This window comes from Denticeps clupeoides, chromosome 6 (assembly GCF_900700375.1).
Source record: "Denticeps clupeoides chromosome 6, fDenClu1.1, whole genome shotgun sequence".
Lineage (NCBI taxonomy): Eukaryota > Metazoa > Chordata > Actinopteri > Clupeiformes > Denticipitidae > Denticeps > Denticeps clupeoides.
The window spans coordinates 5,770,482-5,789,040 of NC_041712.1; the positions used below are offsets into that span (position 1 = coordinate 5,770,482).

General features: G+C 40.6%; 1 protein-coding gene across 3 annotated transcripts in view; it reads left to right on the plus strand.

Annotated features, from left to right (window-relative positions):
- Positions 1 to 18,559, plus strand: part of ppp3ca (protein phosphatase 3, catalytic subunit, alpha isozyme) — a 32,126-nt gene that overhangs the window by 8,618 nt on the left and 4,949 nt on the right. For all 3 annotated transcript variants that reach the window (XM_028983806.1, XM_028983808.1, XM_028983807.1), the window contains exons 2-8: positions 2,987 to 3,187; positions 9,413 to 9,537; positions 10,093 to 10,204; positions 11,922 to 12,067; positions 12,169 to 12,308; positions 16,802 to 16,879; positions 17,015 to 17,109. In XM_028983806.1, the coding sequence (XP_028839639.1) occupies positions 2,987 to 3,187; positions 9,413 to 9,537; positions 10,093 to 10,204; positions 11,922 to 12,067; positions 12,169 to 12,308; positions 16,802 to 16,879; positions 17,015 to 17,109 (897 nt within the window). The remainder of the gene's footprint in view (positions 1 to 2,986; positions 3,188 to 9,412; positions 9,538 to 10,092; positions 10,205 to 11,921; positions 12,068 to 12,168; positions 12,309 to 16,801; positions 16,880 to 17,014; positions 17,110 to 18,559) is intronic.

Here is an 18,559-nt window from a genome sequence, read left to right on the forward strand (position 1 = left end):
GAAGTTGCATAGAAGATTCTGATAATGCTGGGATTTCCTCTCCACTTAGTTCCCTTCAACTGCTGCGCAACGTCTCAGATAGCCAGGGAGCAGAGGGGAGAAGTCCATTTGGTTTGATTGTAGTGGTAAGAAGAATGAATGAGAGGTTGAAAGATGTGAAAGAGTGCAGAAAGATGCAGATAAAGGTGAGTGAAGGTTGAATGATGGATGTTGGTCAGTCTTGGATCCAATAGGGTGATGGACATAAAGTTGTGGTTAGAGATTTAAAGTGGAGTGGAAGAAAGGTCCGTAGGTGGAGAGGGACGACTGAAGACCAGGTCCAGGATATTCCCTCCTTTGTTTGTAGAAGAGTTGCTGCTGATGGCCCAGGAGAAAGAGTTTAGAATAGGGAAGAAGGCTAGACGATTGGAGTTTGTCTAGTAAAAGGTTGAAGTCACCTAAGAGACTTAAAGGGGCGTCTATGGAAAGATTGCTGGGCAGTGTCCAATTCATCAATAAAGCTTCTAACTGACCCCAGTGGGCAATATATGACGATGAGAAGGATGTTCACTGTAGAAGAAACTGAGACTGTATGGAACTCAAAGGAAGATATTTTGAGATGCGTCAGAGCCAGTAGTAAGTACCACCACCTCTCCTGGTTTTCCTAGAATTGTGGGAGAAAATATAGCCAGAAGAGAGAGCAGCAGGTGTAGCTGTAGTGTTACTGAGATAGGTTTCAGACGCATGGTGGCAGTTTGTTAAAAGGGAGAAGGTGAAAGTGAAAGATTAAGTAAACGGTACAAGGTTTGGATTCTGCTTACCGGGAATGACTTTCACTTTAAATCACTAAGCCCTGCCCGCTAATTCACAACTCAGGCGGAACCTAAAACTATCACTGATTGACCACCCGAGAAAGCTAATGATAAAACAACACTTGATAATACTGCACAAAACACAATCTTCCTTTGACATGCACCACACAGTTGTAAATCTTATATAATCCTACAAATGATCTTATAAACAGACAGTAAACAAAGTCTAGATTCCCACCTGTGACTGTTATGAATGGAATATCAGCATATATGAGTTCCATTGGAATGCTGTGCAAATGCAAATATGTCACTTTTATAGATTATTAGAAACACCTTTTGTAATAATCTAGTGGAGCTGAGAACTGTTTCACCGATTAAAGAAGGAATTAAAGTGGCCAACTGAGCATCTGGTGCATCAGGAAATATGGGTTCATTATTTCTAACCATTTTATTGAAAAACAAGCACATTTCTAAATTGAATGGTTTAATTTAACATATTACTAGCCTATCCACAAATGAAAAGGAATTGTCATGTACGGCCTGATTGGCATCTTTACCCCAGTTCAATCCCCCATGCCTGGTATGCTCTCATTACCCCAGCAGCAGCAACAGCAGGAACATTAGATTTCTCCCTTTTCCCCCCGAAGACAGACATGAATTATTTAGCCTTGTGTTGATCACATTGAGACCCTTTCTGCTGGTCTACTGTACACCACATCGTCTCCTCTCTGCCTCTCTCCTGGCTCCTCGCTCACTTCAAGATACTTTTCATGAACACAAAAAAATAATTTGACCTATTATGTTGGGCTGAGTTGGAAGGTAGATGGGAGGAAGTGTGTTTCTGTCTCCAAACCACACAGGTAATGTTCAACACACAATTTTATTCTGTGCTTATCATTTTAAAAGATCGATGAATATGCGCCCTAATTGCATTTTAGGGCTAAAGTGCTCTGGCACATGGACATGAATAATTCATGAGGACTGTGTTTTGTTGAAGCCAAGTTCCACATTATTACTGTGCATATTTAAAACTGAGTCACTGTGCGAGGGCCAGTTATTGTCTCATTTGGCTTCAGACATTACTCTCTGTATAATACATGCATAATACATAAAGAACTAACACGCTTAACCAAACATGGAAAAGGCTGAGCTGTAATGATAGAAAAAAGACACTAGGACACATTGTTATGGGCTTATTATGTAAGTTTTGTACATGGCAGAGGTTGTTTTCAAAGGAGATGAATTGTTAATTTCGCAATGATAAATAAGTGATATGCTCACGATTGATTCATTATTCAAGGATGTTTTGAACTGTTATGTCAGACCACTACATTCCATCCTTTTCACCTTCAGATAGTTTATAGAGTGTTCCTATTGGTGATGTACACTGCCATTCATAATTCAGCTGCTACCAACAGAAAAGCTGCTTAGAGTAGCAGAGTAAAAAGTAATATAAATGTTTACCCGCATGACCAGTGTGGTTGCAATTTATGGTGAATTATTGCATGTAGAGTCCTTTGTTGCAAGTATTAACCTTTGGTGGTGAGTAAAATAATGTAGGCCATTGTCATTACCCAAGTTTTGCAAATGCTTCATTCTAATTGGCTCAACAACTTTGGCCAGCTGCCTCACTGAATGTGGTTGGAAAAACAATTCTAGTATTACTCTCATGGTCAGTATAGCAGATATATTGTCATTATTAATGCAAACCTAAGCAAAGTAAAAAGCCATGGTATGACCAAAAAAAGCATATTGGAGTTCAGCGCATGTGATGTTTACATTGTAATTTCATTTAGCTTTAAAAAAAAAGTATCCTAAAAACAGCATCTAAAAAAAATAATTAGACACATTATTTTTCGTTGTTTGGCATTTTTTTCATGTCCAGCCATTCATTTGGCCAAGAGTACAATGCGCTGTCAGTTTAGTGGGTTGGCATGGACAAGTGCACATGTAATGATTGCAATATCAGGCATAAGTTGGTACCGTCACACATGCGTGGCTCGTAGTCTGTCATCACACGAGACACTGTATGCTTCTCTGTCCTTCATTACTATGAATTTTATGAATTTCTTTATTGCTTGTTTAATTTGATCCAAATATAACTAATTACTATATTACTATTTATAATTATTGATTAGCTGAGAGCTGGCCGGAGAGCTGACGGTTGATATCAGATGCTTGTGTATTTTTCCCAGCCGTGCCCTTTCCCCTGAGTCACCGCCTTACTATGAAGGAGGTGTTTGACTGCGAGGGGAAGCCCAGGGTGGACCTGCTGAAAGCCCACCTCACCAAGGAGGGCAGGGTGGAGGAATCGGTGGCGCTGCGCATCATCAATGAGGGGGCTGCCATCCTGCGCCAGGAGAAGACCATGCTGGACATCGAAGCACCGGTCACAGGTGAGGGAACCGAATGTGTCTTCCTGTAATTGTTTTGGTATTTATTTCTATTCTGAATTATATAGTCCATTTGTGAATGATTTGGGTCAGTGGGGGAGAATTCCTTAACCTTAAAAGGCAGGAAGACCTTTCCGGAATCCACGTACAACAGCAGTGTGCATGTTAACGAAGTGAGTGGCTTTGGAGTGAATTTCTGTCTGTGTGTGGGGGATGGCTATCACCCCCAAAACACAATCGGCATGTGTTTCGCAGGGAACAGGAGTGCAGAGAAAGCGAGACTGACAGCGAGAGAGTACTCCTTCATGACCTGGAATACAAAAATAAACTCTAAAGCACCTGACTGGAGTTGAAAAAGCTGTAGATGAAAAAGCAAATAAGACAGGCCCAGCACTTCTCTGGAACTTTCTCTGAGCACTTTCCCGGGGCAGGTAGATGTCGCTTTGAAGTGTCATCTTTCTCGTACGAGGCGTTCTTACAATTCTGACGTTCTCAGAAGACTTTTTCACATCACATAATCACTCTGGCAGGAACACACAGCTCTTCCTCATATGGTCCACGTTGCCATTTTTTTTTTGTGGCAGTAATCTATCTAGGAGCAATTTTTACAAATGGCTTCCATTTTAAATGTGGAACTTAACCTTCATTTTGTTCAGGAAGTAACAACTGCCACAACTCTGGCTAACCCAGGGTTTCCAGCGGAAGCTGCTACTCCTACACACAATGGGCAGTTTGTAGGATTAGTCTGGTAGAAATAAAACTGTCTCGTGATTTATACAGTTTTCATCCATCAATAAATTCATCATTATCATTAAATTACAAATCCTAAGCTTCAGTTCAGAAAGATTCTTGGAGTTCAGTGTCAAAAGGAAGCACCATTAGATTGTCTCATTTACCAAAAATGTGTGTGTCCTCCAAAAGGGATCATGCTACAAAATGAGATATATACCAGTATGAAGGTGCAAATGAGTAGGGAGTGGTTTATGACACATTGAATTTAAATGTTGTTTAAAAAAACAACAGGTTGATCGGTAATGACCAATATTGTAGGATATACTAGAACCTACATTTCTCAAGTTGTGCCTATAACCTTTTTTCATTGATAACATTGCCATTAATCTTCTTTATCCACTCACCACACAGAACTACAACTTTTTGATATCAGCAGTAAGTTCTGCTTCTAATATCTGTGTAGCTGGGGCTGTTGTTACATTAAATGTACATTAGTAACCACAAAGCAACTACATGCTAAATAGGCCAAATTAACCATTTATGAAGCTAGGTTCTCAACTGTTCTATAAAAACAAATCAGATCATTCCCAACAATGCCCAAGAATTACAACAATGCTTGGCCTTATTTATTTGATCTATATAGCAAAAAACATTTAGCTTTTAACATTTAGCAATCAACCCTCTGATATTAATATTGTTTGCAAAACTATCTGTAATTGATTCTCTATGCTATTATTACAATATTATAAAGTTATGCTTGCTGATTTTATGCCATTCCTCTTATTTGTAATTACTTTAAAATGATATTTATTTGTAACTATCCAATCTTTGTCACGACCTCCATAGCCACCAAAACCAAGAAATTCTGTTGGATCCATCAGCTTGCTTTTGCCAGCAGTCTAGGGGTAATTTTTTTAAACGTAGACCCCAGGTCCATCAGGATGATCAAAAGAACACTGCTGGCCTGAGATCAGGCCTGTGCAAACGCAGCATTCGAGTGTTAGCAGCAAGTATCCTACAGAACACACACCTACACATCTGAGTCATCCCTACCTCTGAGCACGAGCATAGCTTTTTGCCCGCTCCCAGCTCTCCTGGTGGGAGTGTTACATCTGTGGTGGGCAAGATGTGAGAGTTACCCAATACCCTGCTAACAAAGAGCCGCTCCTGAGAGCTGGACCGACCCCGCTTTATTTACATCCTCGTCTCAACGCTGTGCCTTAAACAGAATATATCCATCTTAAACAGTATGTCTGGGCGTGGGCATGTTTTCTCGGGTCTGCATTGCCCCGACCCATAATTATTTGCTCAGATTAGCCGAAATGAGGGTGAGTGAAGTTTATGCGTGCCTGTTGTTTACTATAAATGTCAACACTATATCAAATATGCAAGAGGCCAAGGAGCTGGAGACGTATGCCAAGGCGCTGTCGTTGTGAATAGGTCTCCTTCTTTTGTGATGCACCATAAAAGGGGAAACAAAGATCGTGTCTGCTTCCATTTTCTACTGCCACCGCGGGACTGTTCGGCCATCATGTACCACTATTGTTAATCAAAAGACAAGCTCACAACTCAAACACACACACACACACACACACACGCGTGTATAAAAAGAATAAAAGGCGCACCTCGATCTCTGGCTGGGAGATGACGGCGCGAATTTATTCATTCATTCATGTGCAGAGTCATTTCTGTTCTCCTCTCTCATTAAGTCAAGTGGCCATGGGAAGCCCAAAAGCAGACAGGGTTACATAACCAGATCAGGGCCGGAGGAAAAGTGGGGGTTAAGCATGATTGGGTCTCGCGAGACAGACAGAAGAGGCTGAGGTGAGTAAGACAGGCCAGCACAGACACACACTGTGGTAGGAACTGTGAAGTTAACAGGATCATCAGGCTGAATTGCGACACTTTTTCATTGCCGGTTCAGTGAAAAGAGTGATGTTTTTGCTCATTAAAATTTGGCATTCACAATCAACATAGACCAGTGACAAGCTTGTTAAGGACTTTGTGAAGATCTGTCAGAAGATCTGATCATTCAGCCTTAAGTCATTTTATTATCTATGGTATTCTATGGTAGTCAATATTAAAGTTATGCTCAATGTGGCAGCATCAAGATACATAATTACTAGCCATCTTCCCATTTTCAGTTTTGCCTCTCTGGAAGTTGTGATAGCAACACGGTGCACACAGTGAAATTTGTCCTCTGCATTTAACCCATCACCCTGAGTGAGCAGTGGGCAGCCATGACAGGCGCCCGGGGAGCAGTGTGTGGGGACGGTGCTTTGCTCAGTGGCACCTCAGTGGCCACTGCCACCACACATATCCTTATATATATCCTTATACTGGTAACTGTGTGTGTGTGTATACACACACACACACACACACACACACACACACACACACACATATATATATATATATATATATATATATATATATATATATATATATATATATATATATATATATATATATATATATATATATATATATATATAACAGTTATATATTTTTTAAAATTAATTTTAATTTACATTTTTTAAAGGTTTCAGAGCTAAGATTTTACCTGTTTACTAGACTATAGTAAGCCCTTGCCATGGCACTGTTTCCAATGTGTTGCTTCAGAACATTGAAAGTAGATGTGTAATAATGTTTCCAGTTTATTTTAATACAGTGTTGAACAACACTGAACAACCTCACAATCATGAGGCTTCACCTAATGAAATAAATATGTCATTTGTTAAAATTATTTAATGCCATAGTTTATTGTACACTCATATGTATTCGTAGAGTGAACACTTGGCATATCTGCTGCAAAGGCAACACAGGAGCAGTAACCAAGGCTCACACCCCACTTACTACCATTGTGTCCCTGAGCAAGACACTGATCACTGAATGTCTCCAGGGGGACTGTCCCTGTAACTACTGATTGTAAGGTGCTCTGTATAAGAGTGTCTGATAAATGCCGCAAATGTAAATGTAAATGGAAACCTTTTCAGCTTTACCCCACCATAAACCCAATTGTTTGGCTGCCGTTTGCTTAGGTACTTAGCAAAATGTGACTCGATTGCCCTAAGTTTTTGCAGGTAAATTCACAAAAATAGGTTTTATTGGCTGCCGCTTGATTCACACTTGAAAAGTTGAACTTTCTTTAACAATCACCTGTAGTATAGAATTGTCATTGTGTAGTGTCAGGGAGAAGCGGGAGGTGCATTTCCCATGACGAGTGTGTTTAATTATGCAAATGATGGACAAAACAAATTGTGTCAGATGAAAACCAAAAGGTAAAAACAGCACACTTAAACATAGGGGCAGACCTGGGCCAAACCTATATACAGGCAAACACCTTGCCTTCCAAAAAACATGCCTTTTACGGCTCTTCCTGGGTGAAAATCATTGTTTTCACTAGGGCCCTCTTCTGGACTGGAGTCATATTTCACATATTTTCTGGTGCCCCTGCAGACTTCAGCTGCCATGGATAATGAGAGGTCATTTTACACTTAGCCATCAGTGCTGTGTCTTGTATGTCCAGTTGCAGAGCACTGGGAAGTGTCCTTGCGTCTGCAGCTGACAGGGAGGCTATTAATTTGACAGGGAGCACCGAAGCCTCCAGACGGTTGTGGGCTAATTGATGGATGAGTAGATTGATTGATTTGCACCCTAAAGACTATGAAGAGCATCAGGGGGCAGATCTCCCAGTGTGAAAACCAAAAAGGAGGCTAACAAGTTAAATTTATTAAGCATAACATTCACATGGTGTCACATGGTGTTGTGCTAGAAGCACTGATGAGCTTGGTGTGAGTTGCCTGTCTGAATCTGCATGTGGGTGGATGTTTGGGTTGATGGCTGTTTGTGCAATTCCGCTCGCCTTTAATATTTTACTTTCTATTTCTCTGTCTCTTTTTTTTTCCTGTCTGTGTCTCGCTGTGTGTCCCTGTGTCAAAATAACAATGGTCTGTGTGGGCGAGGAACATAGTGTTGCTGATATATGAGGTTTGGGGGGGGGGTTGTGATGTGTGTGGTGGTGGTACTGGTGGGGGGTGGTTTGTAGACATTCCTCTGTCCATCTTTTCTACACATTTTATTCATTCACTTTTTATTCTTTTTCTCACCTTTCCACGGTGCCCAGCTTCTTTAGTACAGAAAACCCCACCTTGAGTGCAAAAATGCTGGCTTACTTTCAATTTTGTTCCATTCAGCTCCATTCTACTCTACTCTGTTCTATTCTTAGCAGTTGGCCGTCTCCTCCTGACTGTGTTAGTTAGCAGTAATAGATAGCTGGGGACCTCTGCAGCCAAATGGTTTCCCATAACACAGAGATCACATATACAATCTCCCATCCACACGTTAGCATATTTTATTTATGCTGCATTTACTCACCCACACAGACACAATTTATACAGTGTCAACAAAGCAGTACAATATAGTTAGTTAGGCCAAGTTAAATATCCAATAACATTCAATAAGGTTAGCAATCAATTTTTACAAAACCTGGATAAACTAATGCTGAACAGGTTAGAGTGTTGGGTTCTCAAAATATGGTTCAACTGTTAGTTAGTTAGTTAGTTAGACTGAATTGAATAATGAATTATTTTATTAATTAATTTATGTCCAGACCCCTTTATGTAGGATATGATAGCCCGTCAACACACACACACACACACACACACACACACACACACTCACCAGAACACACACAACTGGCTCAGTGGCCTCAGGGGCAAACGCCCAAGCAACATCTCCATGCCAACGCTGAGCGAGGGCGAGAGAAATGAAAACTCTTCATTTATTTCATTATTTATTCTCATCAAATTCATGTCACCATGGCAACAACAGTTTGCAACTCTCTCCCGGTCCCTCTCTCACTCCTTCCCTCCCTCCTGCTCTGCTTCCCCTCTCTCTCTCTCTCTCTCTCTCTCTCTCCCCCTCCTTTCTCTCTGAGAGTAAATTATCATGAGCTGAGAAGCAGCACAGCCCTACTGTTAGCTAACTTATGCTGTAGCAGTGCACACACACACAGGCTTTTTAATGAGCCTTACACATTCTATTTGAGTATACCATGCAAACTCCATCTCACAATTCATAGTAAAGATGTTGTGTAATTACATGCTGTTAGCACTTCAGCATAAGCGTACATGTGCCTATGCTTGTGCTTCCTTAGTGGGTTTTTGTGGCAACTGTTAACCCTTAAGGGCAATTTGGATGATTCTGCCTGTTCTGTACTTTAAATTGTGTACGTGTACCATGTCTCATAAATGTCTCAATGTTTTCTTGTCATGTTCAATTCTTCTTTACACAACTCCTGACAAACTACTACTTAAACAAGTAGTAGTTTATTGGGCTAATTCTACAAGACTCTATAATAAAGTGAAGTGAAGTGAAGTTATTCTTAAATTAATATAAATCAAATTAGGTGCTATAGATGTTATTATTTGAGGTATTTGACATACATATTGTTAAAGACATTTTTTACATGCTCTTGTTCTTATGGTTCCTCAGTGTGTGGGGACATCCATGGGCAGTTCTTTGACCTGATGAAGCTGTTTGAAGTAGGAGGGTCTCCAGCCACAACACGATACCTCTTTCTTGGAGACTACGTTGACCGGGGCTATTTCAGTATTGAGGTAAGAAATTTGGATTCAAGATCATCAGAGCAGATCCCTCAGTTGACCCCCTCCTCAGACAACTTCAGGGACTTCATCTATGCTTTTCTGAAACCAACAGTCTGAGCTCGCAAGGTTGTCATCCCTTCCAGCCCAACTTAAACAACGCATCTTTCCATCCGATATGCCCCTTCTGAACTTAAATCAGCCAATAGCATAACATAGAGTCCCAACTACTTTCCTTGGTGAAAGGAAGTTGAGAAAGTTGTCTGTAGAGTGTTTATTTGTGCATGAATATAGGTGTGATTGGTACAGGCTGTTAGAATGGCCACCTATGGAATCAGTCCTTTATGTTATTCAGCTGCTGCACTTTGGTGCTGTTTTAGTTGGGGATCATGGGCAGCTGCTGAGCCTCATGTAGCCTGACAGTGGATGAAATAACATATGTTACATAACCCGTGAAATGGTTAACACATTGTCGGATTCTGCCTTCCATCCTGCATTCTCGGTCAAGCGTGCGTTAACTGTCCATGTGTCTGTGACATGTAATCACCTCGCTTTTCTTTTCCTCCGCAGTGTGTTTTGTACCTGTGGTCACTGAAAATCCTCTACCCAAAAACGCTATTTTTACTGCGAGGAAACCACGAATGTAGACATTTGACAGAATATTTCACCTTCAAACAAGAATGTAAGTATATCCTCCTGTGTCATGTTCTCTCCACCTCCGTGCTCGCGCTGTGATTGCTGCTTTCTCCACCCCACCCCCCCACCACCCCACCTGCGTTTTTTTTTTTTTTTTTTTGTCTTTTTGCTTCAGATTTGGCCCCAGAAACTCTATCCACAGACTGCTGTCTTTATTCATGTAATGTCACAAGCCTTTCAGAGGCGCTGTATGGCTCGTCTCACTCCGGTGGGCTGTGAGTCAGTGGTGAGAGGATGCCGTCTATCCCAGGGACATAAAGAAATGTTCTGGGTAAAAAAGAAAAGAAAGAAAAAGAGAATGGGTTCTGCAGGGAGACAGAGGGTGTGAGCCTGTATCCCATGAGGCTTTGCAGAAGGCAGAAGTTGCTCGTTTTTGATGAGGAGCTATTTCTGTATGTGTACTGGTGACCTGTCTCCATGGATACGGATACTCCTGAAAGGTAGTGGATTGATGTTTAATAAATAATAATGATGCAAAATCACTAAATCATATACTATGTGCATACAGAGATAAAACATAATGAGAAAGAGCTCTGGCTCACCAACAAGCTATCTATATATCTATCTGTCTGTCTGTATGTATGTCTGTCTTTCTGTCTATTCATTCTTTCATCCATCCATCCATATCTGTCTGTATGTATGCACACAGAATTGTAGTTCATTTGTCTCAGTAGCAAAAACTATGGTAGCCAACCAGTGCAAATTAAACTAGCATTTAATAAAACAAATTTAAAACCGTTTTACTAATTATCGAAAACAAATTTACAAAAATTACAAACACACAAAACACTTTTATCAATCACTAAAAACTATTTTTAAGTGACTCAAAGCAGAGAGGGTGGTTACTATACACTCAAAGTGAGTCAAACACTGTGGGTTCTAGGGTTTCAGGTCTCATAAAGAGGACATATCTGGGGAAAAAGAGGACTTCTGGTCACCCTAAGCCTGTGGGTCTGGAAAATAAATAATAATTTAAGTGTATTATACTTTTTATTTGTATTTTTTATATATAGTTAAAAATTTGAAGATTATTGTGATCTTGTAACATTAAAATGCAATGTGCATTTTTTGGTCTATAAAAATAAGCATCATACGATTAAAAATTTGTCATGTCATCGGCTTCAACATGCATATTTGTGCTAGTAAAAATAATATATGTTGTGTTGACTTAATTTTACATGAAAAAGAATTTGCATCTCCCAGTGCTTTTTCTTTACTTCACGTTCAGTTGACACAACATGCACTTCCAGTTTGACGTTCCTTCCTTTTCCATAGATTCCTTCCTGTAAATTTGTTCATGATTGGTAAAAGTGTTTTGCATGTTGTAAATTAGTTTTATGAAATGTTTGTTTGTGTCATTTTCAAGTTAATTTGTTTTGCACTTGTCAGCCACTGTAAAAAATGGATATTCAGTTAAATGGTTGTGTATACATTTCTTATAATGTATTAAAAATGTAATGTTTACATTGATATGCACAGCCATAAACTGACCACAGTCATATGTGTGTGATGCAGGGCTGTTATTTTCACTGGAATATTTGCGCAATCAGGCATTTTAAACCATGACAATCCACAAAGGAAAGCTAAAATGGATCTAAAGTCTAAATGGATTAAAAATGAGCGTTATACATGCATATAAAACATGTATAAAAAAATACATGCATATAAAACATGATATTAATAGACACAATATCTATATCCAGGTAAAATCAAGTATTCGGAGCAGGTATATGACTCGTGTATGGATGCGTTTGACTGCCTTCCTCTGGCTGCCCTGATGAACCAGCAGTTCCTGTGTGTGCATGGAGGTCTCTCACCTGAAATACACACCTTAGATGATATAAAGAAGGTATTGTGTGTGTCCATATGTGTGTGTGTGTGTGTGTGTGTGTGTATTAGTGAATAGGTTGCACAGAGTGTTATGATGCAGCATGTCATTTTCTGCCCTAGTTGGACCGGTTTAAGGAGCCTCCGGCCTTCGGGCCCATGTGCGACCTGCTGTGGTCCGACCCCCTGGAGGACTTTGGGAATGAGAAGACCCAGGAATACTTTAGCCACAACACAGTACGCGGATGTTCATACTTTTACAGGTGAGCTCCTTTGTGTTCTCTGAAATCCCTGCCTTGCTTTTTTTTTTGTGGAACTAACCCTGTCTGATGTTATATTAGATGTACCGCAACATGCACAATCATTTACATAGAAATAAATATTGTCTGAATAGCACTAAATCTGGGCATTCAAGAGGTTATTGGAAATAATAACATGTTAGAAAATAGTTTTACTGTCAATGCTTTATTCGATTTTTGTAATTCCACATTATTATTTAGTTTTATTAGTTGCCGACAGGACATGAAATGGAAGGAAGATATATTTTTTACTCTTACCAATGGTGCAGGAAATGAAAGAGTGTGTGATCCTAAAGCGCCAGCTCCAGTGGGTGTGCAGGATTTCTCTGATGTTCCCATGTTCTGAGACACATCGCTGCTGGGCGCATGTTCAGTCACAGAGACGTGCTCACACACAACCCGCTCCTCGTTTTCCTGTGCCCGTGTGTTATCAACACATACAGCATGCGCTTTTATCACAGTTTCTCTGAGTACAGTCTACTGTTACAAATCTGTTTAGTACAGCAGACTGACATTGGAATTTCATCTCTTTTGTTTCAGGAAGAACAAAATGTAGTGTTAGGACCCGCCCATTTTCCTAGATCCTATTGGTCAGCTTGTTGTACCTCATCTATAATCCCTTAATATGCTAAATCTGTGTGTTTCAGATTATGGAAAACTCAGTTTGCATGGATGCTAAAGAAAGCTTCAATGACAAATATGGCATGACAAATGTTGAAAAAATAAGCTTTATTTCTAAAGCATGTCTAATATATGAAATTCAGCTCAGAGTGCTTCAATATGAAAAAATTTAAGAAAGAGCAAGAAAAGGAAGAAGAAAAAGAAAAACAATAGGTTGCATATTAGATTATAGCCTGGAAAAAAACAACAGCTCTTCCAAAGCTGCTTCTGGCCCTTTCCTCTGAGGTACAGATGAGATTGTTCAGACCGCCTGGTGGAACTTCTGCCATTGGTTGTGTCTGTGAAAAGGTAACTCTTTACACCTGAGCCTTTTAAGGTAGTCAGAATCAGAACTGATCAGAATTGATTCTGGTTAATGGTGTCGCTCACACACAACAGTATAAAGAACAACAACAACATGCAATGTAAAATATAGTACAGAGCATATATGCAGAAAAACGTCCTTTGTGTTGCAGCCTTTGTTGTGTGTTATATTGTGTGTTTTCTGAAATTACTAAGAATGCACTAGTCTGATACTTATCTCCAGTAGCTGGATTCTATGTTATTGTATGTTTACGTATCTATTAACACTTGTTCTTACCTCATTAGTGTAACTAAGTTTTTTTAAATTTATTAAAGTGTGGACTTTAGCCAAATTTGTGACTAATGAAGTATGTGAAGTGCTGGTGCCATTGTCATCCAAGAGCCCACCATTTGACAAATCTCTTAAAACTTATCTCTGTGCATGTCTGACACACCCCCCTCTGAGCCCCTTGCCAAATTTTTAGCATTTTTCTAATCTGTTGATGATGCTTGTTAATCAACTGTTGGTACTGGATTATCTAGTCTCATCTGATACTTAAAGTCCATTATCCAGACAGGAAAAGCTGGATGTAGACATTATCGTTCATGTGGTGAATTTCAAATAAATATGTGTTCTAAGGTCAAGCTGAAGTGTAACTGAAGTAGGGGTGGGAGTGGTTGCAGCCTGCAACGTGATGCATTCACATGATAAAAATGATTTCATGATATTGTGATACTTGAGGACAGTCATTATATACAATCATTATATAGGTGTAACTCACCCCCATTCATACATCTGAATCGAGTATAACTGAAGGAAAAAAATCAACCGTCCTCCTGGAGCTGCCTGGCTGCTGCATATATCATTACAGAAATGGGGCATTAGTTCAGTATTCGGGGGAAAAAAATGCAAATTACACATTTAATGCAAACATCAGTACTACATATAGCCCTAAACTGAAGGTATGTCTTCCTGTAAACACTTCCCGTGTCTCCTGCTGTCCTGTCAGCTTAAACAAGTGCTGTCCTGTGATCAGGTTTTGTGTGTGTGTGTGTGTGTGTGTGTGTGTGTGTGTGTGTGTGTGTGTGGTTTACTAGCAACTGCGACCCACATTCACCATGTCAAGGGAATATGAGCAGATAGGAAGGATGGGGGGGGTTCCCCTACAGGTACATCCAATTGTGTACTACATTCAATCCTGTGTGTGTTCAGTAGTGAGAATGAAAGAGAGGGAGGAGGTCAGCTTTGTTGGACTGAACACATTTCTCTTCCTATCCAGAGGGAAGTGTTATATGTGACTCAAGGCACTTTTGAGATCACATCACGCGCTACATTACCTCCTGTATGTGCCACATCAGACACTGCATGTGTGGGCGTGTGTGTGTTCATGTGTGTGTGGGTGCACTCGATTTTGTTATTGCATTACAAATGAAGTATATCTGCCCTCCAGGCCATAATGAATAAAAAAATGTGGGCATGTGCTTATGTGTGTCAGTGTAAGTGAGTGTGGGCATATATTTGTGTTTTTGGTCCACATAAACAAATGAGCACATCCTCAGAATCTCTTGAGTGTTAGATCCATGACCTGTGTATTTCTTTACAAAATTGCAGCAGTATTGGTGGATCATCAGGTGCATACCAAGGTGCTGTCCCTTCAACTCTCCTCTTCAGGGGTGGAAGAAGGAAACACATTGTTCACTCCAGTAGAAGTGCAGATACTATGCAGACTCTGGTGTCACATTAAAATGAACACTCTTGGAAAATAAAAAAGTAGGTGCCACATCTGTTAGCAACATGGCCTCACACCTAAAGGTTTGATAGTCCCAATCCCAACTTGAACCCTCTGTGTTCGGAGTTGTTTCCTCTGGGTTCTCCGGTTTCCAATGGCATGTACACTAGGTGACTGAATTGTCCATAGGTGTGAGTGAATGGTATGTGTGTGTGCCCTGAAGTGGGATGGTGCCATTCCCTCTATTCCACATGGTGGCATTTCTAGAACCAAACACAGCGCACTAAAACTGTCACACGTTTCCTCTTTTTCATGTCACCTTGTTGTGTGTTCTGTGCAAAAATGTCTTTTCTGAACCTTCTGTTGGGGCACCCCTAACCAATGCTCACAAGCAGAAACGCCTGCAGTGGGCCCAGACTGTCTGACTGAAGAATGCCGTTATGTGAAGAAGACAGGACATGCGGGACATATCATTTGCATGATCACTTAAAACGTGGCGTATATTTAGGGGCTGTGGGCAGGCTGGTGTTCATGAGACGGAGGATTTTTTTTTTCGAGGATGACTCCAGAGTAGGAATGAAGGTTAAAGCAGCAGATGAAGTAAAAAAAAAGATGTGGGGATGCCCTCAATCAGACTTTAGTCAGCATGAAGGAAGCCACAGGCCCACACTGCAGCCAGCCAGTTTCAGCTCAGCACTGCCATCCATCCCACAATCCCCAAGGGCACCGCAATGTGCTGTTGCTATGACGACCTGCTCCTCCTGCCTAAACTGGAGCGAGAGATAGCGAGAGGGACAGAGAGAGTGAGCAGGGAGGGCTCGGTTGGGAGGGTGGGAAGAGAGAGTGAGAGAAGGCCCGTGCTGGGAAGCCAGCTCTGTCGTTAGCTCTTAGCTGCTGGCGTATCACAGCTTTTCACACACATCCAGCCAGCTTGATGAGGACCAGCGTGCTGGACCGTGGTCTTCCTCAGGAAATGACCTCAGGTAGCTCATGGTGTGACAGTATTGTCTTTTATAACAATATGGAACCTTTATCTGGGTGTGTTTTGTGTGAAGAAGACAGGACATGCGTACTCTTCACTGTAAAGCAAAACACTACTGATTTGAGTGTGAGCACGTGTGTAACACAGCTAACATAAGCGATGCACTAATGTGTGTTATATTAAGCAGTTACACACTGCTGCCTGCTGGTCGTGCTGGTTGTTTGGGAAACTGCACTAAAATGCATATTTAATTTCTTAATATGATGTAATGGGGATTCGTGATACATTTTGTGTGTTCATTGTGTATTCCATTGGGTTTACTGTCTTTTGCAGTACACAAGATGAAACAGTAGTTTTAGCACGTGTTCATTGATCTCTTGATACATTGTTCGGGTGGTAGTAGCCTAGTGGCTAACACACTCGCCTATGAACCAGAAGACCCAGGTTGAAATCCCACTTGCTACCATTGTGTCCCTGAGCAAGACACTTAACCTTCAGTTGCACCAGGGGGGGACTGTCCCTGTAACTACTGATTGTAAGTCGCTCTGGATAAGGGCGTCTGATAAATGCTGTAATTGTAAATGTATGTTAAGTTACTTCCAAAGATGCCATTAGCAGGCTAATATATCATTCAATTTGAGATGCAACACCACAAAATGTCATTTTCATCTTCCAGTGTTAGACTGAAAAGTCTATATATAACAATTCCAGAGGCATTTTTAATGTGTTTTATGTCCTACACCGCACTGCCTGACTGTGTGTTCTCTCCGATGTCTCTGTAGTTATCCAGCAGTGTGTGATTTCCTGCAGAACAACAACTTATTATCAGTCATCAGAGCACACGAAGCGCAAGACGCAGGGTAAGTCCAACACCTTCGCCACCCCCCTCTTGCTGTTTCTCTCACACACTTTAATTTCTACCGCTGTCCGTCTGAAAACGTCATCAGCATTTAAAACTAAAGACCTCCCCTCTGCCTTTCATCTGAATGCTGTAGATACCGGATGTACAGGAAGAGTCAAACCACAGGCTTCCCCTCCCTTATCACCATTTTTTCAGCACCAAACTACCTTGATGTTTACAATAATAAAGGTCAGTTTCTTTTTCTGAGCGCTAAAAAAATAATAATAATAATGTGGTCCCACCGTGTTGGGTAAGTGGCGTATATAACGCGTGGATGTGCGGCGCTGCGTTGCTTGCAGTGCTCTGTGTTTGTGTGTGGCGCAGGCGTGGGAGGGACTGTCAGGCTGAGTGACTGCCTCTGTGTGCCTTTATCTTGGTTGATGGATCAGGGTCAGCCGCTCTGGAGGCAACAGTGCCACCTACAGGACACTGGCTGTACTGAGCACATCAAACTAAAGGAATTGCTGTGACATTGTGGGGGGAGGTTAGGGTGGGTGTAACCCATCACTTATCTCTCTACACGATGAAGTCAGGAAACTGGACACTGTTTATTGCAGGGTTTTCCTGAATTACAACACCGTATATATGACAATACAGAGATAATATTACAATATAGTCATATCATGGCATCACAATATCATTATATATTATATAAAACATTCAAATGAGCCATGTACATTATAATAAATATAATAAATGATTATTATAATCATTAAATATTATATAATTTTATATATTATCCATATAAAGACATTTATCCATATAAATAATTTAAGTTTTATTAAGTGAAATTAAGTGAAGTGATTGTCACATGTGATACACAGCAGCACAGCACACGGTGCACACAGTGAAATTTGTCCTCTGCATTTAACCCATCACCCTGAGTGAGCAGTGGGCAGCCATGACCGGCGCCCGGGGAGCAGTGTGTGGGGACGGTGCTTTGCTCAGTGGCACCTCAGTGGTACCTTGGCGGATCGGGATTCGAACCGGCAACCTTCTGATTACGGGGCCGCTTCCTTAACCGCTAGGCCACCACTGCCCCATGATTATTGTTTTATTGTTGTGTAAAACAAATTATTGGCCACAAATACAGAAAAAGATAAGATAAGATGATAAGAATACTTGATTCGATAGATACATAGACAGACAGACAGGAAGACAATATATATTAATATATTATATTAATGCATTGCCTGTGATAAAAATGAAATTGTTGTCTTGCTTACTATCAATATATTACAGGACTGTTGGTTATGATATGATCAGGATATTTGAAAACCACATATAAAAAAAGTTTCTTGTACACAGGTTTGCATCTTCAACTTAAACTTCAGTACATTGAGACTGGATGCCAGTGTATCAATTATGTATCACTCAAGAAAGTATCACAATGTGTTGGCAAATTTACATTTGTCATTCTCCAACTATACATTATCACACAAATGCTTAATTATTATAATCTATTATCACCAATAATTGTAACAGCCCTGACTTGGATGAGTAATGCATCTGTAATAACCTTCCATTTTATATGTGTGGCAGCTCTCTCTGTTTCTATATGTGTGCATACAGTATGCGTGCATGATTGTGTGAGAGAGTGTGTGTGCATGTCAGCTCATGTGACCCAGTTCTGCCTCTC